The sequence below is a fragment of the Typha angustifolia genome, chromosome 15 (assembly GCF_048772165.1).
Source record: "Typha angustifolia cultivar Huaian chromosome 15, ASM4877216v1, whole genome shotgun sequence".
NCBI lineage: Eukaryota > Viridiplantae > Streptophyta > Magnoliopsida > Poales > Typhaceae > Typha > Typha angustifolia.
Genome location: NC_133253.1, coordinates 22,876,924 through 22,902,336, shown reverse-complemented (window position 1 = coordinate 22,902,336; position 25,413 = coordinate 22,876,924). Strand labels below are relative to the sequence as shown.

The window sequence follows — 25,413 nt, the reverse complement described above, 5'->3', positions numbered from 1 at the left end:
TATATTCTGATTTTCATTTTTCTTCACTCTGATGCATTGATGATACCTAGATTCTGAGGTAATTTTGTGTCCAATAATAATTGCCGATCCTTTTCCATTGAGCAGCTGCCTTAGATCTTTATCTGCACAGATGATTTGGCTGTTAATAATAACATCTAATCTACTATTACTCTTTGATAGAATTCAAAAGAACTGCAGACATGTCGACGATCCGGAAATTATATTGTTGGAAGGACATGTCCAAAATTCTGCAACGGTAGCTACTATGCTATCGGACTTTGGTCCGGGTACCAATATCCGTTATTTGTAGATCGAATCCGCCTCCCTATCGGACTCCATGTATCCAAACCGATATCGGCGGTTTGCCAACGTAGAAGTCGTCGATCTCTTTCTCGTCCAAAACTAATAAAATTACGCCCCTGCCATTGCTTCTTCTGATCCTTTTCTTTTCCTGTCGCGGAGGAGAAGAGAAGGCAAGGCAGAGAAGACAAACCCTAGGAAGAGATACATCTAGGGTTAAGTTTTGATGGCGCTCAAGTTTTTGAATAAGAAGGGATGGCACACGGGGAGCCTTCGCAACATCGAGAACGTGTGGAAGGCGGAGCAGAAGCACGACGCCGAGCAGAAGAAGCTCGAGGAGCTCCGCAAGCAGATCCAGGAGGAGCGCGAGCGATCCGAGTTCCGCCTCCTCCAGGAGCAAGCTGGACTTGTCCCGTAATCTACTCTTTCCCTCTTGTTAGGATTAGGGTTAGAGTTTTGATCGGCAAAGAAACGTGATTTTTTGTTTGGATTTACGGTTACTTCTTGATTCTGATACGTTGTTTTTTGTTTCAATCTGAGCAGGAAGCAGGAGCGGTTGGATTTCCTCTATGAATCGGGATTGGCTGTGGGAAAGGCGAGTTCGGATGGATTTAAGGCGTTACAGGCTCCACCGGCGGTTGCAACCCCAGCAGCGGAGGCTAGCTCCTCCAAGGTAACTTCTTTTTTATGTTCTTGATTTTGATTGCTTCGATTGATTAGACGTGCGGGAATTATGTTCGGCAAATCGTGATGCAATATATGCTTGCTAATTATACTAATTAGATACTTGTGGCACCACGGGATGTTATTTCTTGGATCTCTATGTGATTTGTTATCTGCCTATGTGCTTATCTTCCTATGCAGTATGATGGATACCTTTGACAATATTTAGTTGATGAAAGATGAAGTGCATAATAACTACTACTACTACTACTATGTGGAAAACAAAAGCAGGAGTAAAATGATTGTCAGCTTGTCTACAATCTTCTATTTACATTTTCAATTCTTGATAAGTTTGTGCTAAACCTAGAATTGTTCAATCAATGGATCTAGTTTGTGAGCCAGCATCTTGCTACTTGGTTAGAAGGTTTTCTGGGCATGTGCTAGGCCTTGATTCTGTGACTCACTATGAATATATGGGGAGGTGGTCTATGCCAACCTTATAGGTACATAATAGTCAGTTTGGGTTGCTGTGCACTCTAATGATGGTTTTCAATGACGACTTGTTGAATATAAGCCTTTGTGCTTTAGTAACATACTATAGTTAGGAAAGAGGGAGAGCATGAGAGATTGGGAGGCACTGAAGAAATTAGGGCGTAAACTTTATTAGATTGTTTTTTACTTTCTTTTTATAAGAGGAAAGTAAGGGTGGGGTGTTGGGGGTATTCAAGTTTTACTGGACTAGATAGAATGTCGACCTTGCTGTCACAATTTATCAAATATTGTTATTACTTATACCAAATATTTGTTTTTTACATAATTGGTACTTATTTTTGCATTTCTTAATGTGTCAGTCTGCTGTTCCTGGAGCTTTATTCGAAGATAAGCCCCAGTCTGCAAATGATGCATGGAGAAAACTCCATTCAGATCCCTTGCTTCTTATTCGACAACGGGAGCAAGAAGCCCTCTCGCGGATAAAGAATAATCCTATCAAGATGGCTATGATAAAGAAATCTGTAAGTTCTCCAGTTTATTTTTCTCCATCATCTTTCTAGATGCTGAATGACTGTTTTAGGGCTGTGCATTGCTGCTTTCTCATGTAATAACTCAAAATGTTATATTTCAGAAATTTGGTTTTGGGAGAAAACCAATTTCTTGATTAGTTATTTTCCATGTAGAATTGCAGCTTCTGATGATACTTACATGACCACTTCTTTAGAGCATGATAGACTCTTCGATCCCTTACCCATGATTCTCTTCACTACTATTCTATTTGTTATTGGCTATAACAAAAAAAAGTATTTGGTTCTTTTTAGCAAAAACCTAAGAGATCTATTTCATATCTATTTGAACTGCTTATATTTAGTAAGTGATTTTAAATAGGCAGCTGTAAATTTATATGTAGCTACATACTTACTCCTGTCTATGTGACACTGTCAGCTTCCTGATGGGTTGGGGTTAGCTTTTTCGGTGTTGTATTTATTGCTTCTGATTCCAGCCAATAAGACTTTGTTGTTATCCAGTAGTAAATGTGCCTTGTTCCCCTAATATGCAGGTGGAGACTGAGAAGAAGAAGAAGAAGGAAGCTAAGAAAGAAAAACGAGAAAAGAAAAGGCACAAGAAGCATGATGGGGATGACTCGAGGAGTGACAAGCGCCGGTCCAATGTTCATTCACATTCAGAAGACACAAGTGAAGCTGAGGAAGAGAAAAGCAAAAGATATCATCAGTCAACTGATCAGAGAGAACGTAGAAAGTCAAAACATGAGAAGCATTCTTCTAGAGCTTCATCTGATTCAGAAAGTGTTGAGGTTAGAAAAAAGAACGACCATGTAACGTCAAAGCATGATAAGCATTTCCGCAAAGATCATTCAGATTTGAGAAACAAAGGTGAAGGTAATGAAGATGAACGAAAGAAATATTATTCATCATCAGAGTACTCAAAGCATGAAAGGTATCCGAGAGAAGTCAATTCAGATTCAAGGTACAGAAGAGAGGAAGACAGAAGAAAGAGGGACCATTCAGCATCTGAACGTCAGCATCCTAGTTCTGACCGTGGATATGAGAAGAAGCCAAGTGAAGCAGGCCAACAAAATATGCAACAAGGACATAGCTATAGAAATCGCCGTGGTGGCATCCCAAAGCTTTCAGAGGAAGAGAGGGCAGCCAGGTTACGAGAAATGCAGCTTGATGCAGAACTTCATGAGGAACAAAGGTGGAAGCGATTGAAGAAAGCAGCAGAGGCTGATGCCCAAGAGGCGATGAGAGCTAGCTCATCAAGAGGAAAGAATTTCTTGGATGATGCACATAAGAGTATCTATGGAACAGAAAAAGGGGGCAGCTCTACAATTGAAGAAAGTGTTCGCCGGCGTGCATATTACTCGCAAGGGGGATCAGCTGCCCATGAAAGCAATGCATTTAGGAGGTGATTCTATCCCGGTGCATGTCATCAATAAATATGTACTCCAACAGTATGTATGCAGATTTTGTCTTGCTTTATTCAGGCTACCGACACGTGAACAGTATCTGATATTATAGAAAAATCAAGAGCAAGCAACGAAGAAAACTTCAAGGCCCAGTTCGTAAATCATGAGTACTCTGTTCATCTCTAACGTACTTCATTTTGGTTAGCCCTTTGCTTCTTGTTTCACTTAAACCATCAAAGGCCTTTATTAACAAATATCAATGGAAGAATAGCTGCAAGCTGTTGTGACTTGTGACCTAATACGAATATCTGAGAAAAAACCGCTGTTACCATGATTTGCATTGTCTAAAACTGACAGAAAGATTTGAGACGTCGTCTTTCCACAAGCATTAAAGAAGTACGCCACAGCCTCGTCAATATCGATAAATCGAGATCGATAAATCGAGATTCTTAATATGCTCTACAGTCTACACCTCCACAAAAGTACTGGAACAGTCCAAGAAAGATAAGCACCGTAGAGAGCAACGGCTAACACAAAATATACCACAAAATGAAACCGATAAATCTTCACAGGGGATTATAGCCAGATGGAGAAATATGATATTTGCAAACGTTCGGTGTAGTGTAAGTGCACCAAGAATTTATAACGCTGGTTCCAGTTGCAAATACATCTATATAATTCAGGTGCGCTAGCTAAATGTATCCGCGTAAAAAGATGACTTTCCAACTATCAACAAAAAAATTTATTTGTGACTGGAGTCACTGGATTAATAAGAATATAATATAATTTAACAATGTCTGGAAAATATGCATCATCAGCAGTCTGACAATATTCACAGCAAGCAAGTTATCAGTAATAACGCACCTTCCTGACATTGTTACAACCCTTTATATCATATAGCGAAACAACTGACAAGTGCTATTAGTTGTTTGGTCTTGACATATAGCAGTGTTATCTGTGTTAGATAGTAAAACAAATACAATTCTGCTCCACAACATTCTCTTTAGTGGGCTGATGAAGTCCATACATTTTTACTCTAGCTCCCACTTCGTTATCCCTTCTTGTGAAGCTTAGATCCAAATAGGTGATCCTATCCCTTCTTGTGAAGCTTAGACCCTTGTTCTACCTTGGCTGTGCTATAAAACAACTTTCATTTGATAGAATGCTTTATGGGAAAAAATATATATATTCAAAATTCACTATTTATTAGCATAATCAAATGCATGAATCTGCAAATTCACGATCTTGGAGCCATCTGGTTTTCTCAGGCTTTATTTCCCAATTGGGACTTTTCCTTGAAAACTCCCAGTTCAGAGAATACAACTACACTCACAGTGGAAACTCTTTCTGTAGAACATCGAGGTTACGTGAATCACATGCTTCAAGCATGTCATTCCGAGAAGCGCTGCTGTGAAAACAAAAGAGAATATTGTCACCAACATGTCAGCTCTACAAGGAAGAAATCTTCTATACATTCATTCAAATGAGCTTATATTGTTTCATGATCTGATTGCACATCTGCAAAAAAAGAAAACTTAGCGCCATACCCAAGAGAAATCCTCAAGTACTGCCAGGCATTATCTGCTTTAGGATTCATAGATAGTGCCCTTACATAGTAGCGAATAGATTCTTCATATAAACCCTTGAAGAAAGAAGAGACAAAAAAGTCAATGAAAAATCCGAACTTTTAATATGAAAAATGAGTTTCCATGCTACCAAATAAATATGCCAAGCATAACCGTAGCAAGCAAGATGCATCTTCTAACTTCAATTGACATCTTCTCCGTAGAGTAAATATTGTGTTACGAGCAGTTCTAACCTCAATAATTCTTAATCTTGGTATATACTTCCCTTTGAGGGACATATAGATGTAAGTTTCTGGTGCTCACCAAGACAAAGCCATGAGAGACTTCAGTGTGAAATCTAATGAGTCAAATAGTTCTTGGATGGACCTCCAAAGAAGCTTTCTTTGCTATTTAGCATATCAAGAAACAAATCCAACAAAAATCAAAATCCGAACCCATGTAAAAGTGTCCTTTAGGCAAATAATGTTTACTAAAGTATTTTGGCATATCCAACGAAGTACTTCCCCTGCAATCATTAGCAAGATGACTACTATAGGGAACTCCAATACATACTGTTGAAAGCAAAATGTATTCCAATATTGTGTGGATAGCAATACTTATAATGAAGCATTTCAGTCTTACACAAAAGGCACCAGGACTGAATTAGATGTTACGAGTGTGCCTTTGCAGTGAGAATACAATCAAACAAATGACCGAATTCAATTACCTAAGACATAAAAACTACCTGTGAATATAGTGTCTTTTTCATCATAGGACTTCTATGAATCATATTATCAACCCAGATTTTTCTCAATAGTATGCCATCAGCTAGAGCACAACTCAAAGACGAGAGACTCCAGATGAATTGGACAACTTTCTACAATCAGCTGGGAAATTGGCATCAACTATCCATTGTTGTCAAATTTCCAAGCAAAGCAAAATCAGACAATAGAGAGACTTGTCTTTTATAAAAGAATAATTTACTTTTTGGTAGCCCTTTGGCTCATGCAACCCAGGAGCAACAACTCTAGAAAGTCCTTTAGGCATGGGATATCTAGACAAGTTAGAAAGAAGACAAGGATGAAGAATTGAAAAGCTCTCTCTGGCTCACACTCTTGTTTTATTTTCTCATCAACTCATGGTGCAAATGAAATGAAATGCACAAGAGGAGAGGCCACAACAGATGTATTTGTTGTGTCCATTCATCATCTAATATTTGGTGTAATATTTTTCCCCTTATAAAAGTACTTGAGACAGAAATATGAACTTTTTCAAGCTAAAATGTCGTACTATAAATTTAAATCAATTATTAAACTTTAAACTTTTTCATTTTCTCTTCAAAATGTTATGGCTAGGTTAGCTACTCACATATTCCTATAGATCAATTTAGCTCAAGAAACTTTGTACTTGATTAGTGTCAACACTGCAAGAATTAGCTCTATGCACGTACGTTCTCGGCTGGCTGCTTGTGTATGGCAGCATTTTTTTAGCAAAAAAAGTCTGGAACTAAGAATTCGTGAAACAAACTTTTACCTGAGATGGCTTATAATGTTTTTATTTCAGAACATTGACAACAAAGCCTATGGGGCTTAAAATGCAACACACCACTTGAAATCAAGACGGATTTATTAAACAAGCATCAGACAGCAATCCCCACATAGGCACTAAGCAAATAAACGATGGAATAATCTAAAACTGATATATCACCTTCTACCAATTCCATCGACAGGAAGTAATTTAAAATTATTATGATAATCAATTGTAATCATGCATTAGAAAACATCATAGTCCTACTTTGTCACCCTACTCTAGTTTAAGCTCAAGAAAACTGACAGCCATAAAAAAGAACAGATTATATTGTAAGCAATGAGAACAGCATCCTCTTTCCTTAGAACACAACAAACCTGATTGGCATAGCTAATGCCCATATTTGCCCATGCACGAACGTAATTTGGCTTCAAGTCTAGGGCCTGCAAGCCAGAGACGGAAAAAAATGTGAGCCACTTGCAGCATTCTAAGACATACACAAGATCCAAGGTTAAGTGCAAGTCTACCACAAACCCCCAGATGACTCATGAACAATTTGTTAATAATCATGAAGTAACAAAGAGGAGAAAATGCAAAATGAAGTCATTGGTGCTGAAGAGAACTTCAACAATTTTATAATGATGTCAACAATAAAATACCATAATAAAGGAAGGCAACAGAATCCAATGGTAAGTCATGATCATGGGGTATAAATTAGTACTAATACCGCAACTGACTTATTTAAGTCGTGATCATGGGGAATAAAATAGTAACAGATATTGCAACCAACTTGCTTAAAAAGAAAACTGAAGTCATAACAGTATCTATGACTGGAGATGAGCCTCAACGGGCATTGGGCAGTATTAAAATACCATGGTTGAAACTAACAGGATCAAATACAAACTAGAATAAATGATAGCCAAGAAAAATAATAATCATAATATCATAATTTTAAGATATGAAAATATCTCAGATCCTTGGAAATAATTTTTTTGAAAAAAGGTCAAACTAAGACCATAAGGATTGATATTAACAGGTTGAAGCGCTAGTTAGACTATTAGAGAGATATCATATAAAAGAAGAGAGTAACTATCGTGTTCCACTATATCATAGGTTTTAAGATAAGATAGATCTATCGGAAACAGTTAAATTCCACAGTAACCAAAAATTCCTAGGTTCCTAGAGTACAACAAGACAATATGGTAAGACAATGTATGATCCTAGCACCAATGCAACTCAGAAAATAATAATACCAAAAATGCAAGTAGGTGATGCAGCGAAGAGTTGAAGGAAAATAGATAACTTCAATCCCGCTGATTCACGCATGAATACTAAAAAGAACTCTTCCTTAATATGTTAATTTACGAATATCATACCGAAGGCATTAACTTTTGCAAAACACAAAAGTAGGAAGATTGAGAAAAATCCAAGATTTTCATTAAGGAAATAAACTGAACAGAACTGCACCATTAGCTGCGGGCCTACAAGAGGATATATAGACCAATAGGATACTCGAAACCCTAATCTAACAAAATGAAATACTTTCTATTTATGGAAAAGTTTTGACCCGAACTCATAAAACCTTAGGTTCAATTAAATTAAACTAAATAAAATAAATGATATTGAACTCCAAGTTCTACATAGGAAATTATAAACAAAACATAACTTTCCTATAATAGCAAAATCGGTGATCTCAAGGCCTAAACGATGAAATTTGGCTAAAATCCATTTATGTCATAACAACCATTCTAATCAGAATCACACCTTTGTTTGAAATACAAAATCTCCTTAAATTCCAAACTCATCACAGCTTGCTTTACTGTTCAAAGAATAGTTCTTTTCCTTTTTAAATACAGATATCTCCATAAGATTTGATTTCTGACCATTATCTCTTGAATAAACTAATAGATCAGATTTTAATCTTGGATTATATCGAGTTTACCTTTTTTTCCTCCTACATCAGTTGGAAAGTAGCTAAAATTTTAATTTAAAACACCAAAAAACTTAGATAATCTCCAAAGATTGAAAATTAAGGAACAGTGCCATCAAATTAGTAGCCAAACTTATAATATGATCAACTTAATAGACCTGCTGATATGCCAATATTGCATCAGCACTCTGAATGCTGTTTGCTTGTGTTGCACCAAGCTTGTTCCAAAGAGAATAATCACGTGGCTTTAGCTTTAATGCTGTCTGGAAAGATGCTATAGCTTTGTCATATTCTCTTGACAGATTGTATAAGACACCAAGAACTATATGGACATCAGCATCATCAGGTGACATTTGAGCAGCATCAATAAACAATCTCGCAACCTGATATTCAATTGAGCAGTTTTAAGGGACATCAGAAACTTATGAACTCACAATACTTGCTAACAAATGACCTTCAATATTTTACAAATGCAGCTTTCTTTAGACAATCAGTAAAGTCTTAAATGGGCATTGTCTGAAATTTTATGAACTTACGTCAGCATAATACAGGGAATCTGATTGCTGTGGATGGGTAAGAGCCCCATATCTTGGATGATTTTGAAGCCACTGATATAGATACTTCAACGCCTCCGGTTGTTCTAACTCTGCAGTAATAATAGCAAAGAGAAAATCATAAAATCTTACATCATACAGCTGAAGAAAGTAAGGAACATAAAGGTGAAATGATTAACAAGTTTCAGAAATTTTGAAGCAGACAGTAATATTGGATAAAAATTCTAAGAAACTTCATGAGGTGTTAAATCACCAAAAGCATGATCTCCTTTAATATATACAGGAATACAACAGAGACAACAAATATTGCTAGTGATATTTGGTTGCAATTACATTGCAGAGAAGACCAAATGCAGTCATATGTAGTTTTAGATTCAGTTCAGCTCTTTGAAACATAGAACATTGCTGAAACTTGTCTATTAAGCTTCACATTAAGTTGGAATGAGAAAACTTATATTCACAAAAAGAATTGATTCCCATTTTTCTTTGGAACTATACCGAGGTTTTCAGAGATAGGTGGAGATGCCTAGTGCAAGGGCTAGAAGTCAAGACAAATACATGAGAACCACACAATAACACAACTATTTATGCAATGAAGTATGAACAGAGACAAACAAAATTGTTTTTTCGAATAAAATGTGTAGCATAAAGAGGTGATCTTCACCATTAGTATGACTAACACCAAGAGCTAGAAGAACTTCCAAGTTTGAGGGATCAGCTTCTTGGGCTCGCATCATTGACGCAATAGCCTGAAACATAGTAGACAATTAGCAAATACAAGGTATACATTGAAGAAAATAATTCTACTGGTAAACATAGGTAAAGCTTACAATTTGAAGCTTGCATATCTTCAGAAATGGAATTTCTTACACAAGAAATTATCCTACAGCAAGTTAATTATAAACAGGAACTAACTAGTTAGAGATAATCTCCAGTTGTACAGGCTAACATCACAAGGAAAATCTTACAGTTTGATCTTTGCATAAATTCAGAATCGGAATTTCTTACACAAGCAAGTGTTTGCATAAATTCAGAATCCCAAACATAAATACATTTAAAAGGTTAGAGATAAATATGATGACATGAAAGTGTTTTCTGATATTCATCATCATTGATCTGTGATATAATACAGACAAATTTCTTATCTTAAGGTCCTGCAATCTGGCATCCTACAGGGAACAATTAGTCTTATGCATTTGAAGAGGATTAGTGAAAACCATCTAGAGCTTCATAGAAGTAAAAAAGAGTGTATCAATGCACAAGGCTCCCGCCTACCAGAGTCTACAGAGTGAAGATGTATGCAGACTAAACTTCATTTATAAAAAGGCTCTTTCCAAGATGCAAGGGACAAACCCTATACTCAAGCCAAGTGACACTCTCCAAAAGGCGAAAGGCATCCAAGTGAACGAGGCTCATCTAGGGAAGGGAGATGTATGGAGCCTTACATTTCTGTTGAGGTTGTTTTGAAGGCTTGGCACTCATGATCGCTTAGATGCAAGGGGCAAAACTTACATTCATGCCAAGTCAAGACAAATTATTTATGACTTCACTTTGCATTCAAAAACAAATAAAGGTGCAGGCTTTTACTAGTTTGACATTAAAACAATAACACTAAGGATTCTTTACACATTTAGTAAGCCAGTAGGTCTAATTAACACAATAAAATGAAGATTCAATTGCAGCAGCTAGCAAATCTTATTCTAATAGGAATTTGCTCATCTCTTCCCATTTATTTTCCCTACACATAGTTCAGCTCATCAGAGAAATTCCAAATAGCATCTATCTCTAATGAACACTCACTTCTCTTCTACATTACATTCCACCGCGTTATTTGCCAAAAATCCTGTCATAAACATTTCTAAGTTAAAAATAAGCTCAGATTTCTAGTATTTACTATACACTTCTCAACCAATCTTAGCTAATAAAGTTCAGATTTACATGTTTCATGTCTTGAACTTGGTAGTGCGTCACTTGGTGTGACACTAAGACTAACTTCTTGCATCCGAGAGGTTATGGGTTCAATTCATGGAAACAATCTCTTTAGAAATGATCATATATCTCCTCTTGCCAGACCTTGCGTGGAAAGGAGCCCAATGCATTAGGACACTCATATCTTAAACTTTGTGTAATAAGTCCGCAAACCACACTGCCAATCATATATCCCAATTCCCATGCAATTTTGAATTCCAATAAAGTACCAGCCAATATTAAAAACTGAAGACACTTATATTCATGAGAAGCCCTACATGGCTACTCTGGACCTCATGCACTATAATTTTCTCACATAGTTATGATTTATTAGATGGCATAAATGATCTAGATTTTCCATTTATATCATGACTAACAGTTCATAGAATAATTCAATAAAAAGGGTTCCATCATGTCCACAACTTGTTGTGGAAGTTACTCACGTACCTACGTAAAACTATGATCTAAGAGCACATCAGATTGCAAGATATCATAATGCATCTCAAGAAAACAATATGAAGCAGATGACCTGCATATCATAATTCAAAATTCAATAAATAATATCAAATAATCAATCTCAATGACGCGATTCAAGTATTCAAGTAGCATTCATCTGATGTGACTGTGAGTACTTAGTACATAGCATGTTTTACTATATATTTGAGGAAAATAGAAAGGTTGCTTAAAAGGTTCCGAAACTTAGTATCGGGATCCGGATCGACAGTCAAGAAAAATGATACGTATTGACCGCTCGTATCGGATCAGACTAATTTTAATTACGTAATTCTTCTTTATTCTTTCTCTCTCCCTTTCTTAAATTCCTTACTGTCAAAAGAATATTTCTAAATTTTTTATTTTTCTTCATTTTTTCTCCCTTCACTCCCCCCTCGCTTCTTCCCACCTCTCTTATTGTAGCATCCCTCTCTCTCCCTCTTTCTCTTCCTGCTGCTACAGCAGTTGCCGCAGTAGTCGGAAGAGTGAAAGAGAGAATGTCATCGAAAGTCGAGGTTACCAGAGATCTACTTGGTCATCGATGATAGATTTGTGGAAGATGTGTGTGTGTGTGTAAGAGAGAGAGAGAGAGAGAGAAGAGAAATGACTGCGAGAATGGAAGGGACCAAGGTTGGACCAGACCTAGATTTGATCCTCCCAGCCTGTTTTGGGTTAGGATCAGCCGATACGATCGATCCCAATCCAAAATGGCTTAGATATTGGCCAATGCCCCAGTTGAAACCAACCAATGGACTAGTTTCAACTAAGATCGGCTGAAACTAGAATCCATGATTGCTTGACAATCTTGTGATGCCCTCCCAGCACTGAAAGTTGCAATACTTGCCAATGGAGACTTCCATGATTGGGAAGGTTACCCGCTAGTCTCATCAAGACAAGAAATGCATGTTTACTATCAGAAGAAACTAAGAACACTACATACATGTGAAGCAGCATTATAGTAATACAAAGTTTAATAGAATGACTGAACAAGAAAACCATCGAAGTAATCACCTAAAACTAACAAAAGGACAAACTGACAACTATTTACCTGCTGGTCATCATCATTTTCCGCATGGGTGACTCCAAGCAACCTCCAGCCTTCAGCATTATCAGGATTCTTCAGAACTTCAGCTTCTAGAGCAAGAACAGCTTCACTTAAAAGGCCTTTGCGGAAGAGCTCCTGCCCTTCCTTCATTGGATTAGGATGACCAACATAAGGGTTCATGTCAGAAAAGACATAAACTCCTCTTGAAGTACCAGAGCGTGGCTTGCTGGCCCATAATTGGTCATCTAGGTATCTACAAATAATATTTTGATATGATAAGGAAATAGATATTAAAAGTTTAAATAAGTTTGACATTATCAGGAATTCAGGATGGTGGTATAAAAAACAAACCAATCTGTCCATTGTTCTACATTACCATTCAACTGGTTATATAGACAATGAAGCTGAATTATATACAAACAAAAATCCAAACTTCATATAGAGGACCATACCAAAAAGGTTGATGATTAATAAAACATTACTACAAGGTAATACAACTGTAATAATGTATAGAATAAAATTGAAACATCTGCACATAAAATAAGAATGAAGCATCTAAACTTACTTATCATATGCATCTGCCCAGTTATCACCAGAGCTTTCCCCAAAAGCTCCTTCGCCAACCTGCTGACCGAATTCCTCAGCCCAGTCATTGACATTCAATTTGGAGAACTCACTGACCCACTTATCATCAAGTCCCTGTGGTTGATGTTCCTTAGAGAACTCATTCACCCACTTATCTGTCCCTTGTGAGATCTAAAGACAGTAAGAGTTTAAAGCAAGATATTATCAGTTCACGCGAAGAGGCGACACTTTAAAAACAGTCATAAATATTGTTCCTCAGTTCCTCCTCAAATATCAGAATTTACAAAAGAATAAGATATGCTTTTGAGTTTTGACAATTAAACTAAGGACTCAGGATATATGCATTATTTATTTATGCTTTTATGCACTTATGAAACAAATAACAATGAATAAAAGCTAAAATAACCATGCACTATGCACTATACAATTACACTATACCTCTTCGTGTACAAACTGGTCTGCCCAGGACTTTGGAGCAATATTATATTGTTTTTGATATTCATTTGCCCAATCACCTGAGAGAGACCCAGTTCCCGGTTTGATTTGATTCTCATCAATTATCAGCTCACCACGGCTCATCTTTGAAACAAACTGGAGAAACTTCGAATTCTTGTGTAACAGGAAGAAAAATGATATCAGGCACTTACAACATAAGATTCTGAATGTGTAGCTTACTAAATTTCTGTAAAAGGAAGGAGTCATGCGACCTCTTTGAATTATGCAATGCATTCAGTTGAGGACTGTATAGACAACTCGTAAATATCAAATAAAAGACAAATGTTTGAGGCCTGCAACTCTGCATTAGTTTCATGTTGCTCACCGTGGCACCCAACATCCGCTGGGCGCCATGTATCACCAAGCACCTTTTTGGGACATTGCACAGATACATCTCATCCATATAGGAACTAGTGGAGAAAGAATAAATTCTGCCTTTACATATCAATAGGTAAACATTGGTGATAAACAACAAGTTTTACAGGGCAGATGTGGTGCACATGTAAGCAGAGCAAAAGTTAATCAAATGAACGTGCAACATTTCGACATGCACATCAGAACTAACTTGGGCTAAATAGTTGAAAAATCAGTGGGAAGTTTAGTAGAATAGTAGCAATAAGCAATAATAGCATTATTTATATAGCAAAAGACCAATATATGTCCTGGCTAAGAAACCAAATGTTGGTTGGCATCTGTCAGGACCCTTCAGGACAAGGGATCAGAAAATAGTTTCTAATTTCTATATGTATCAACTTCAGCAAATGATGAGAGTTGAGCAATGGTGTGTCATGGGTACGGTGCTGGATAAAGACTTGCATAAATTTAAATGAAATAAATCAATTAACAAGTCATTAAACCATCTAAATCAAGACGACACATATAACCCTAACCATATTCAGCCAAAAAGGAAATATTGAGGCTGGAATTCCACAAATAGATAGAAAAATGGCCAAGCTAGTCAACTAATCCTTGACGATAGCATACATATACGGAAAACAAACTTGCATAATAAAGCCAGAATCAACGTAGTCCATATCTATATAAGACAAAAAAATGGCATTCATTTACCTGAAACTTTGGGTCTGAATTTTGTGCTAATGTGTGTGCAAGCATACGCGTCTGCTCCATTGCTGCTAAGTTAGATACGTTTGCACCCATCTGGTGCATTGATGTCAACTGCGATTGTTCCTACAAATGTGCCATATCTCAAAACTTGAGCACAAGATGTCAAAACAAAGAACTTGTTTGTGTGGAGTTACTGCTTAAATGAATTCTTTAGTTACGGTTGGAAAATCATGATTTATGTATAATTAAATGGGAATTTAAAATCGGCCCCAGTAGAATGTCGCCTGGACAGGGCGTCTTAGAACAAAAGCTATATTCCGTGAAATAACCATACCATTAGATAAATTTTCATTTCAACAAAATTATCTTCCAGATACAAGGAAGTAGTATAGAGATAATGAGATGGAGCTATGATGATATGCAGCAACAAGTAACAGGAATAGTACCATGACCTCTAAAAAAATTAAAAGGAAAGTGGAAACACCATCTTTTGCAAGCTCAAGACCTGGTGAAACTTCAAGGCCAACAAATCTAATCTTCAGAGTTAAGTTAGCAGTCATAGTAGAGTTTGCAGACATAGAAAGACAGGAAACTTTACTACCAATGAATTACATTGGGGTATCAGAAGAGTTGAGGAGTTCCACATATTATCGTCAAAGAGACAGTAGCCAGTATCTCTTGGGAATAGAGGTTCCCTACCATATTTCTCAATTTGGAATTACTTAAATGAACAAAAGGAATTACTCACACGAATCAAATGAATGACTCCATATAGTAGGATACAAAAGCAACCTCCTGATGTGAAATATGGCCCAATCAATTCTATGATTACGCCATAAAATCATGGATACAAAATCTAACTCTCTAATCATGTTTCAGTAATACTAGGAAAAAAAAATCTTTTAGCTTTGACAGTTTATATTTAGTTTATAAAAATGCATGTATATGCTTTAAGAGGTCTGACCTGCTCAAATTCAGACGCCCAACCATTAGCACCATGTTGCTGCTCAAAAGAGTGTGCCCAGGCATCAGGGTTAACACTTTCCCTTTGTTGACTAAATTCAGTAATCCATCTATCTGAAGGATTGGGCATCCCTGATCTCAGGGTCCCTTGAGACTCATTCCAGTACTCCTCCAGCTCTGGATATGGCCCCCGTATGGGCCCTCCAATTTTATGATCACTATCAATATCTAGAGAGTGCAGCAATGAATTTACCTGAGACAGATATTTGCCGGGTACAGTTCAGGACGATAATAGAAGGCCAGATTAATGGTAGATACTAACAAAAGCACAGTAAAGTACTTAAAAGACAGATTAATAATTTAATATGCATCTGACTATGAGCGATTCAAGCAAACCTGTGCATGAATGTACTCTTCACTTTTATCAGCAAAAATATGTCGAGCCATAATGCAACTACGATCACGTATACATTGTTTGTCACCTTCAGACAGCCCAAGAACTGGCAGTGCAGCTGGACGAAATGGAACACCTGCTCGACCACTATCAACAAAAGAATGCAAGAAACTAGACAAGACTCTCTGTGGTGGCCCTGCAGATAGAAAATGTGCAATTCATCACCATAATCTAAAGAATTGCTTTCATATTTAATCTAAAAGAAATTGTTTGGCATCACTTGGTCATAAACATTTATATAACCAAGCTCTACCTATTCATACAGTTTATAAAAACATAACTGAAGCACTTGGACTAAATAGGAAGACAAAAATAATTGTGGAAACAAGGCTAAGAAAGAGAAGGCTGACATCAGATAAACAAGACCAAGTAGAAGAATGAGCATGTTACAAAGGATGAAGCAGAAGGTAGGTCATAGACATGCCTTTTACTGAGAATAAAGTATAATCCAAATATTCAGGCAAAAGAGGTGTAATGAATATCATAAAATAAATAAAAAAAACTTATGCCTTAAGAACAGACACTGAAAGCAAAAAAATCAACAAACTCAACAGGAAGAAATGAACATGCACCACTGGACCACAGTTAACAGGCAAACCCTCAGTGCATAACAGTGTGAACCAATTTTGTCATCCATTCCAACCTTCACCTAAAATAGCTGAACTAACTGACACATGGTATTGTCAAAACAATGAATCTACAGGAAACATATATGCAATAACCTACCATCCCAAGTGGGTTGGATGATATTAGCACTACGGTTATAAACTTGCTCAAATTCAGCAAAGCGGGCTTCTCTTTCCCTGAACTGGGCATGGGGAGGAACTGGAGGTCTATGGACTTCATCCCAAGCATCTGCAAGGCCTCCATGGTCAGCAGAACGGAAACCATGAAGGAACTCAGAACTCTGTAAGAAACCAATTCCAGTTATAGAAGTTCAAGAAGATCGAGCAAGTAGTAAAGTGTGATAGGATCTTACCCGGGCATCCAGTCTCTGATCCTGCTGGTTCTCATATTCTGACCCTGGAATGGTAGTCAAAGGAGCCCCGGGCCTAAAGTCAGAGGAACCATCAGACACACTTATTGCGTTTCCAGGAAGACCATTTAACTCCTGGAAAAAAAAATCATACAACCCGTCAGATAAAAGGAAAGCAAAAGGAAAAATAATGTTAAACTTTTCTCAAATTCTAGGTAACTATTAATTTATACTTTCTCGAAATGCTATTCAATGATTTCAATTATCTATAGAATGTGTATATGTTACACGTGAGTAGGTTCAAGCTAAAATTGGGACCTTAAGGATGGAACAATCAACTAACTGATGGTACTGCATTTTATAAAGGCTTCAAAAAGATTCTTCAACATCAAAGCTCTCCCACTGTTAAGGCACTATAATTGCATCATTATCCATGATCAAAGCGTATCCACAGCAGATTTTGGTGCACGGTGCACCAATCTGAACCAACCAGTATTGTTAAGATTCAGGGAAACTTAGTAACAAGAGTATGCTTTTAGATGCTTGGGCCATACTTCCTCTACCAAAATAAAAAAAAATATTACCCAATCTTCTCGTACAAATATGGAAACATGATAACTTTGTTAATCGACCTTCTTTAGCCGTTGTAAGCTAGTAATAGAAACAATATCGCTATGTCCTGCAAGTAAAGGGGTATTCTATACCCCTTTGTCCCAAAAGTGCAAAAACCTGCAGAAACAGTTACAGGTGTACAGATTGTTGAAAGACTTGCGTAACAAACTTTGATCCGGACTTCAAGCAGTGAACTTGCTAAACAAGTTTCCCAATTCAAACAAGAGAAGTACCCTAAACTTCCAATACGAAAGGATGCAAGCCGGGTTCTTCAAACGATACAACTTAGATCAAGAATTGGAAGATGGGTTCCGAATACTTGAACTAAAGAACCTCCAAAACGAGTAAAACGGCTAGAATTACAAGGTGGGTACCAAAATTCGACCAACGAAGTCGAATTCTTCTAAAGGCCGAAAAAAAAAAGATCAAGAACTACAAGGTGGGTATCCAAGAAGTTAACCTAAACTCCATGAAAATAGTTTAAACGTCCAATATTCCCAACTCGGTATCAAAGACCCAAAAGAAAGCGTACCTGGGCCTTGGAGGACGATCCAAGAATCGCGTTGGCGAGAGCGCCGAAGGGATTGGACGAAGAGGAGGTGCCAGGGACGGCGCAAGCCGCACCACCGGTGACGAGATCGCGCATCGCCATCGTCGTCTCCTCTCCTCCGAATTCGATTCAAGATTAAATAAAGAGAAACTTCGATAGACTTCGAAATAAATTTCTTGGAATTCTCTCTCCTTTCTTTCTCCCTCTCTCTTTATAGCTACTCGTTTTTATGGCACACAGCGGATAGAGTCGTCTCGCTTCGCTACGACCGTAACTGGTCCGGTCTTCACACCGCCAGTTAGCTCACCGTCTTGGTTTTATTATAATAAAAAACGAAAGAGGGGTGGATATAAAGGGCTTCATAATTTTATGCCAAATTTGCAAAAATAACCCTTACCATATGAGTTTATTATGCTCTGATCCTAACTTTTATCACCTCTTTACGAGAAACCTCTACCTTTTTTTTTCCTCTAAACATAAAATACTTATTTAATATTTTAGCTTAATTCTAACTTATTTCACCTTAAAGTATATAAATATTGAGAAAAATAATTCAATTTTAACATTTCTAAGTGGCCTTCGTGAATGAATGCCTATATTTTGGGTTTGGGTTAAGTGTTGAAGGTGATTACTATTTTGCTTATTTTGCAATAAAGCACGGACTAACTTTTCATTTGCGGAAAAGTACTTTTAAACTTTAGAGTCAATAATTGCAAAAGCAACACTAAGTAGTGCTCTCCTCGTCGTAATATTTGGGGTAGTGAGGAGCACATGCATGCACGTAAAAGCTCAGTAACATGGGCATTATGGGGTTGTCAGGAGAAAGGAATAGAGGAACACTTTTGGGTTCTTATTGGGCCGGCCCTCCTAAGTTGGAAGCGGCCCGGAATATGGGTTCTTATTGGGAGCAGCCGATGATCCAAATTAGTCCATACCCGAATCCGCTTTAAACCCGATTCGCCCACCCGGACAGTACCATTAACCCGAGCTCTTCTACACAGATAACAAAAGCTTACTCTCTCTTTGCTTTCTCTCTCTTTTCTCTCCTCTCTATCTTTCTCTAACGATCGCCATGGCTTCTTCTTCGAGCAGTGGGTTAACCTTTAAGCTCCATCCTCTCGTAATCGTAAACATCTCCGACCACTACACCCGCGTCAAGGCCCAAATTCACCACGCCACCTCATCCTCCGCCGGTGCCGCTAACAACGGTGCCGCCGCGTCCTCCGCCGCTGCGACGCCCGCGCGCGTGTTGGGGTGCGTCATCGGAGTCCAGCGTGGCCGCACGGTCGAGATCTTTAACAGTTTCGAGCTCCTTTACGATCCCGTCACCCACACCCTTGATCGCCCCTTCCTCGAGAAGAAGCAAGAACTTTGTATTCTCCCCACTCTCTCGCTCTTGTCTTTCTGTCTCTGGGGTTTTAATTTTGCTACTTTTTTCCTTCTTTTCATCTCCTAGGGTTTTTGGAAGGTAGAAGAGATGGATTTCAAGTTATTTAGGGTTTTATACTTTGTCGTCATCGTTTTCTAGAGTTTCATCGATATTCGTTGTTGATTTTTGGACATTTTCTTCTTGGTTTTGAGCATTTTGTTGCAGATAAGAAAGTTTTCCCGAATTTCTATATATTGGGATGGTATTCAACGGGTAGCGATGCGGAGGAGTCAGATATGCAGATCCATAGAGCTGTAAGTTACGCGCATAATCGACACAAATAGCTTTTCTGAGAGTTTTATTGGGTAGCTCTTGGTTTTTATGTTACTTGTGTTTATCTAGTTTATTTGCATGTAGTCGCATAATGGGTCTTTCTGCGCTGTAAATTATCTTCATTGCTAATACTCTGGGCATGTTCTGATATCATTGCTTAGAGTATTACATGTAATGCGAGAATGCAGCCTCTTACAGATATACTTATCTGAAGAAAATGAAATAAAAATCCTTTGGTCGTAGAGAAAGGAGGACTGATCTCTCTGGCCTGGAAGTGATATCAACATGTAGACACATAATTGCCAGAACACCAGACGAGGCATGAGAATGGTTGATGGTCACATGTTTCTCCTTTTCTGCATTATTAACATCAAGAAAACAAAGCAGTCATTAGGCATGCATATTTAAGCTGATAATATGTTATCTATATGCAAAATGTCAGGTGAGAGCAGATGAATCTGTAAGAGATGTTTCTAAATATGGACTTTGAAGAAATGACCAAAGTCTCTTTTGTTTGTGTATTTGATGTGGTTTCAGGATATGATCTGTGATGACTATGCCTTTAAGATAAGGAATTTTTGCTGTCTCATAAGTAATCTAGATGTTTTCATATGATAAGTCAACCATGGATTGTCTTGCTGACCTTGGTTTGGCACAGTAGTATTGTTTGCACCTGTTAGTGCTGTTGGCAAACTAAATATTTTTTATGTATCAAAAAATAATCTTTACATCTTTCTAGGGTCTTAAAATAGGTTTTAAGGGTTAATATAAAGTCCTTCAACACTAGATATTAGTCTAAGTGTGTAACATATGCAATTAAATTATAATCTCATCATTTTTCCCAATTTTTCTCTGATCTTCTAATTTGAGGCAAATGACTTTGGATACATTGAAGTTTCCTTTAATTTAAAATTTTAAAGCATTACCTATATAGATCAAGGAATCAAGCACCACAATACAAAGAGGTACCCAAAGGGATGAAAGGGGCTCTAAATTAAATTTTTATAAAGTAAGATATGCTCAATTTCTAGTAGACCATATCAATATGGGTGGCCATGATGGAGTATGGAGATATTCTCCCCATATCAATAATTCACTGGTGCAATACGTATGGACTTATGCCGATTGTGTTGATGGGCACGGCAATCTATGAAGTCAATGTGTTCCAAGTTGTTCACTAGTTCCTTCACCAAAAGTTATTATAACAGAACAAATAAATTATGATTGAAGTCTAATTTGCAATTTGGCTAAGGTATTATCAAGTACTATGTGGTTCAGCTTAGCTGGATCAATAGTTGAGGTTTTCAAGCTTTATATTCTAACCTAGTATTAACCCCAGTTGTGATGTTGTTAAGCAGAGGTATTGCACTTTCCTTAACCTTTTGTATTTTACTGTGCAAGAGCAATTCACGAAGTTTGGCAATGCACAAGGGATCATACTTTTTATTTTTTTATTTTCTACTTCTTTTACATACTTTATAAGGTAAATCTAGTGTACTTTCAGTTTGTTAGTGAAAGTTTTTGGACTAAATGGGTGGAGAGAGGTTGGTTGAATGTGGTTATTGAAATGGTATCCCATCTAATGTGATTACCTTTTTGAGAGACTTAAAATAAATGGCACCTGCTATGGTGTGATGCATTTGCTTGGATCCATATAGTTCTTGATGATATAATTCTGGAAGAGGAGAAATGGAGGAAGAATAGATACATGTGATATTGAAAAACTTGCTCTAGTGACCTAGTCTATCAGCTTTGGGTGAGGGTTTATTAGTTTAGTAGAATTTCTCTATATTAGGATCCCATGTTTCTTTAGTTGTCAGTGTGACAAGAAACATCGACAAGGTGATGTATTAAGTTGAGGGAAAATGAGTTAGACAATTTTCTGTTGGGTCTTGCCATGATGTATTAAGTATTAAGTTGTCTGAGTCTTTTGTCCAAATTTAGATTGGCTGGAGTTGATATCGATTGAGATGTATATGTGATTTGGACTAGAATGCTCAATGTTGCATCCTTAGTTCTTAATCTTGCTATTTGGTATTGCAAATTTCTATTGGAAAGCAAGTTGTTATGTAGGGCAAGTTTAGACTGTTCAGTCCCCTTGTCTTCAATTATTCTGTGGATTGACATGGTTAAAGCCAAGCTGGTTTTTTAGCCTGATGCAACTTTAGATTTCTTTACTGGTCCCTATCTCCTCGATTATTTCATTATCAAATGTTGACTTATTGTATATTAGTTAGGATTTATTTCATACATGTTTTACCACTGGCCTGACTGTTACACTTGGTATTAACATATGATGCTGTTTCCACACAACCATGTCTATTTTGTATGATTAGAAGTTATGAGGAATCTATTATATGTTAGTTCTCCTTTGAATTTTAAAGTGCCAAGTGGAGGTACTTTTAACATGCATGGATATGGTGAAAAATGTTTGTGCACTAAATCTGAAAATGTCATGAGATGTCGTAACATAATTTGAGGAGTGCATGATTTGATTTATAAACACAGCAAAGTCACCAACAAGGTAGAACAGTACAACCCTTTTCTTGAGGAAGGAATTTGTTCAAGCTATTCCTGAATGGAGAAAAAGATTTATCTTACTGAACCTAGTTGATTAAGACATAAGGATTGTCAACTTGTCATTGTTGTGTGATGTTAGTAGTGAATCTCATAGATTTATTTAGTTATGACTTATTAGTCTTCTAGTATCATTCTTCATTCCAATTTTTTTAAGATTTGTTATAATCTCATTGTTCTCATAATGTATGTTGGACTTTCTTTGATGAAATCAAACAGCTTATGGATATTAATGAAAGTCCAGTTTATGTTATTCTGAATCCTTCGATCAACCACTCGCAGAAGGATCTCCCTGTGACCATCTATGAAAGTGGTAGGTGAGCTGCACTTGGAAATTTGTTACCCTCTGCTCTGCTTTTCAATGTTGCCTCTCTTTTGATCTGTTTTCTGTATGGCTTTTATCTTTTTAGAGCATATTGCTTAGTTACAGTTGATAATAGTTTTTTCTTTGTTCTGGAAATCGGGAATATATCCTATCCTCTCTAGAGTTACACGTCATTGATGGAATTCCTCAACTCATATTTGTCAGATCAAATTATACAATTGAGGTTGGTCATTCTTTACAGTCTATTCAATTCAAATGTCTTGCAAACCGATCTTCATATGTTAATAAATTAATCTCAAATGTCTTTATCGTTGTTTAAGACTGTAGAGGCAGAGAGAATTTCAGTAGATCATGTCGCACATCTCAAACCATCTGATGGAGGTTCAGCTGCAACTCAATGTAAGGCTTCTATATGCGACATCCACTTGCAAGCCCACATATAGTCCATTTTCTTTCTTAGCATTATTCATAAAAGAGAAGAAACACTGACCAACGTGCTCGTGAGCAGTGGCTGCTCATCTTACTGGCATACATAGTGCCATCAAAATGTTAAATAGCAGGATCAGAATAGTCCATCAATATCTTCTTGCAATGCAAAGAGGTATGTTTGCGTGAGTTTGGAAATTTCATTAGTTATTTGACAGTTGCATGTGCTTCAGTTATTTCTATCCTTTGTGTTGGAGTTCAGAGACTGTTTCTTATTTCTATGTTGATAATTGATGTCTGTTTTGCATCTAAACCTGTATTAGTCCTTAGTAGGATTTCTCTCTTTTTTTTTCCATCCTCTTATTATGAAATTAACAAGTCACCAGTTTGTTTGCATAAGCAAGTGGAAGATCACTTTAAATATGTACAACCAAACATCTCTTTAGCCAACTCTCTTTGGAAAAGCTGAAAAATGAATTTATTTCATTCTCAGAAGTACCATATTCCTTGCTTGATTTTTGATAATTCCTTTTCCTTTTGGGGGGGACATGCAGGTGATATTCCTGTTGATAATTCACTGCTGAGGCAAGTCTCTAGCCTGTTGAGAAGATTGCCAGCCATGGAGTCTGAGAAGTTTCAAGATGACTTTTTGATGGTATGTTAATGCATTTGCGCATTTTCTGCTTTTGATGCCTCATACTCTCTTGTCCTGGACTGGTGTTCTGTATCAATTTCCTTTGCTGAGTTATATTACATCCTAGGAGTCCATATGTTACATATACAAGACATGAAATAATATATATAGTCATTATTCATTTCAAATGATTAAGTGTTCACATGTATTGATATGCTGTCCACTAAGAGTGATGGCTATAATTTTGGTAGATGCCATTCTTTAACTTTGATGCCTACGTTGACAGTTACAGTGATGGTTTTTTCATGTAGGAATTTAATGACACACTCCTGATGACGTATCTTGCCATGTTCACCAATTGCTCCAGGTATGTAAATGTTTTGATAGAATGACATTTCAAAAAGAAATAAGAATGAAATACATGGAAAGGTTTGTATGCATGGCCTTCACCTGAAATTTTGGTCCATGGACTTCTAGTAAGAAAAATAAACAAAATTGAAGATTTGTATTTTTAGCACTGCTACTCGTAGAAAGGTTTTTTGTGTTGAAGTTACAATATAGTGTGTTACCTTAAAATTATTGTTTTTCTTTTTGGGGATACCCCTAGGTTTCTTGTTCGGTATACATGTAATATCAGATTTGGAGGAGTTTAAATGTAAGTAAAAGGTATTTAAAGAGGTATTTTCAGAGAACCAAATGATGCCACAAATGGTCTTTCACATACAAAGTATATGAATTTAAAGTTGATGTATTCTCCTGCTGTTATGCATATTTTAAATCTTAAATAGGATATTTTCATAAACTTGAGTTGTCCGCAAGAACCAAAACTGGCCATGTTGTGGTGTTTGGTATGAACATTGAACATAACTCCTGATAATGTTATAGAGGCATGTCAACATGTGCAAAGAAGTGATCTATTAATTATTTAGTTTTGGTTTTTTGTATGCATTTTGAATATTGGAACTGCTAGTGAATAGAGTAGACATATGCAAGCATTGATGTGGAAACCTATAGGTTCATAAGATTTATGCTGGTCTGCTTGCTTTGATGTAGCATTCATGTGCTATATCAAAACAAAGGGCAAACATAGGGTGATATTAAATTGTCTACAGATTCAGTTTTTACTATAAATCATTTTAATTTTCTAATTTTGCAGTACAATGAATGAGCTGGTCGATAAGTTCAATACAACCTACGATAGGCACAGTAGAAGGGGAGGCCGAACTGCTTTTATATAACCGTATGCTCGTTTGTACTTGTAACATTTGCAGAAATTTTGTAATAGTTTGCGGCCTGCGTAATTGGGTTTTGCGCTTGTTGTTACACCAAAGAAGGGCTGAGCAATCGCTTTGAACTTTTCAAGTTTATTTCCATGGTCTGGATTGATCTCAGAATTTGAGTTTGTAACTCAAAATCTTATTTCTAACATTACCGCAATGCGCCTGAGTGATATTTTTCTTTTATTTCCAGTAATCCATGTATCTTGTCATGCTGTTTTCTACCATGGATGCGATCTATATAAGTTGGTCATCGAAATTTAAAGATAACATCCGGCAAACCTGTTAAATTCTGAACATTTGTTG

The 25,413-nt window shown here is 36.9% G+C and overlaps 3 protein-coding genes across 4 annotated transcripts; 2 read left to right on the top strand and 1 right to left on the bottom strand.

The window, feature by feature from the left end:
• Window positions 1-56: 56 nt before the first annotated feature.
• LOC140777286 (uncharacterized) lies at window positions 57-3,674 on the top strand. The gene is made up of 4 exons (XM_073121305.1): window positions 57-714; window positions 844-973; window positions 1,815-1,976; window positions 2,516-3,674. The coding sequence occupies exons 1-4, from the start codon at window positions 527-529 to the stop codon at window positions 3,386-3,388; spliced, it is 1,353 nt and encodes a 450-aa protein (XP_072977406.1). The 5' UTR covers window positions 57-526; the 3' UTR covers window positions 3,389-3,674.
• Window positions 3,675-4,181: 507 nt separating this feature from the next.
• LOC140777285 (peroxisome biogenesis protein 5) lies at window positions 4,182-18,453 on the bottom strand. Of its 2 annotated transcripts, none has more exons than XM_073121303.1 (15): window positions 18,149-18,453; window positions 17,008-17,139; window positions 16,755-16,935; window positions 15,971-16,164; window positions 15,576-15,827; window positions 14,615-14,734; window positions 13,490-13,660; window positions 13,032-13,222; window positions 12,470-12,719; window positions 9,626-9,710; window positions 8,944-9,053; window positions 8,566-8,790; window positions 6,855-6,920; window positions 4,933-5,027; window positions 4,182-4,790 (listed from the first exon to the last, which is right to left on the bottom strand). In XM_073121303.1, exons 1-15 carry the CDS (start codon window positions 18,266-18,268, stop codon window positions 4,715-4,717), a joined length of 2,268 nt encoding a protein of 755 aa, XP_072977404.1. In that variant the 5' UTR covers window positions 18,269-18,453; the 3' UTR covers window positions 4,182-4,714. The 2 variants fall into 2 exon arrangements, with proteins under 2 accessions (XP_072977404.1, XP_072977403.1); XM_073121302.1 differs by having other exon boundaries at window positions 4,182-4,793; window positions 18,149-18,452.
• A 724-nt stretch (window positions 18,454-19,177) lies between these two features.
• Window positions 19,178-25,303, top strand: LOC140778829 (COP9 signalosome complex subunit 6). Its single transcript, XM_073123701.1, has 9 exons — window positions 19,178-19,539; window positions 19,761-19,849; window positions 22,665-22,758; window positions 22,932-22,993; window positions 23,091-23,169; window positions 23,279-23,371; window positions 23,751-23,851; window positions 24,142-24,197; window positions 24,987-25,303. The coding sequence occupies exons 1-9, from the start codon at window positions 19,239-19,241 to the stop codon at window positions 25,066-25,068; spliced, it is 957 nt and encodes a 318-aa protein (XP_072979802.1). The 5' UTR covers window positions 19,178-19,238; the 3' UTR covers window positions 25,069-25,303.
• The last annotated feature ends 110 nt before the right edge of the window (window positions 25,304-25,413 follow it).

Bases quoted from the DNA above. Each gene is read 5' to 3' on its own strand.
- LOC140777286 (XM_073121305.1), top strand. From the start codon at position 527: ATGGCGCTCAAGTTTTTGAATAAGAAGGGATGGCACACGGGGAGCCTT. The intron at 974-1,814 runs GTAACTTCTTTT...TTAATGTGTCAG, and splicing joins CGGAGGCTAGCTCCTCCAAG to TCTGCTGTTCCTGGAGCTTT. The intron at 1,977-2,515 runs GTAAGTTCTCCA...CCTAATATGCAG, and splicing joins TGGCTATGATAAAGAAATCT to GTGGAGACTGAGAAGAAGAA.
- LOC140777285 (XM_073121302.1), bottom strand. From the start codon at position 18,268: ATGGCGATGCGCGATCTCGTCACCGGTGGTGCGGCTTGCGCCGTCCCT. The intron at 17,140-18,148 runs GTACGCTTTCTT...TTTTTTTTCCAG, and splicing joins GATCGTCCTCCAAGGCCCAG to GAGTTAAATGGTCTTCCTGG. The intron at 4,794-4,932 runs GTATGGCGCTAA...TTGTTTTCACAG, and splicing joins TACTTGAGGATTTCTCTTGG to CAGCGCTTCTCGGAATGACA.
- LOC140778829 (XM_073123701.1), top strand. From the start codon at position 19,239: ATGGCTTCTTCTTCGAGCAGTGGGTTAACCTTTAAGCTCCATCCTCTC. The intron at 23,170-23,278 runs GTAAGGCTTCTA...GCTCGTGAGCAG, and splicing joins AGGTTCAGCTGCAACTCAAT to TGGCTGCTCATCTTACTGGC. The intron at 23,372-23,750 runs GTATGTTTGCGT...GGGGACATGCAG, and splicing joins TCTTCTTGCAATGCAAAGAG to GTGATATTCCTGTTGATAAT.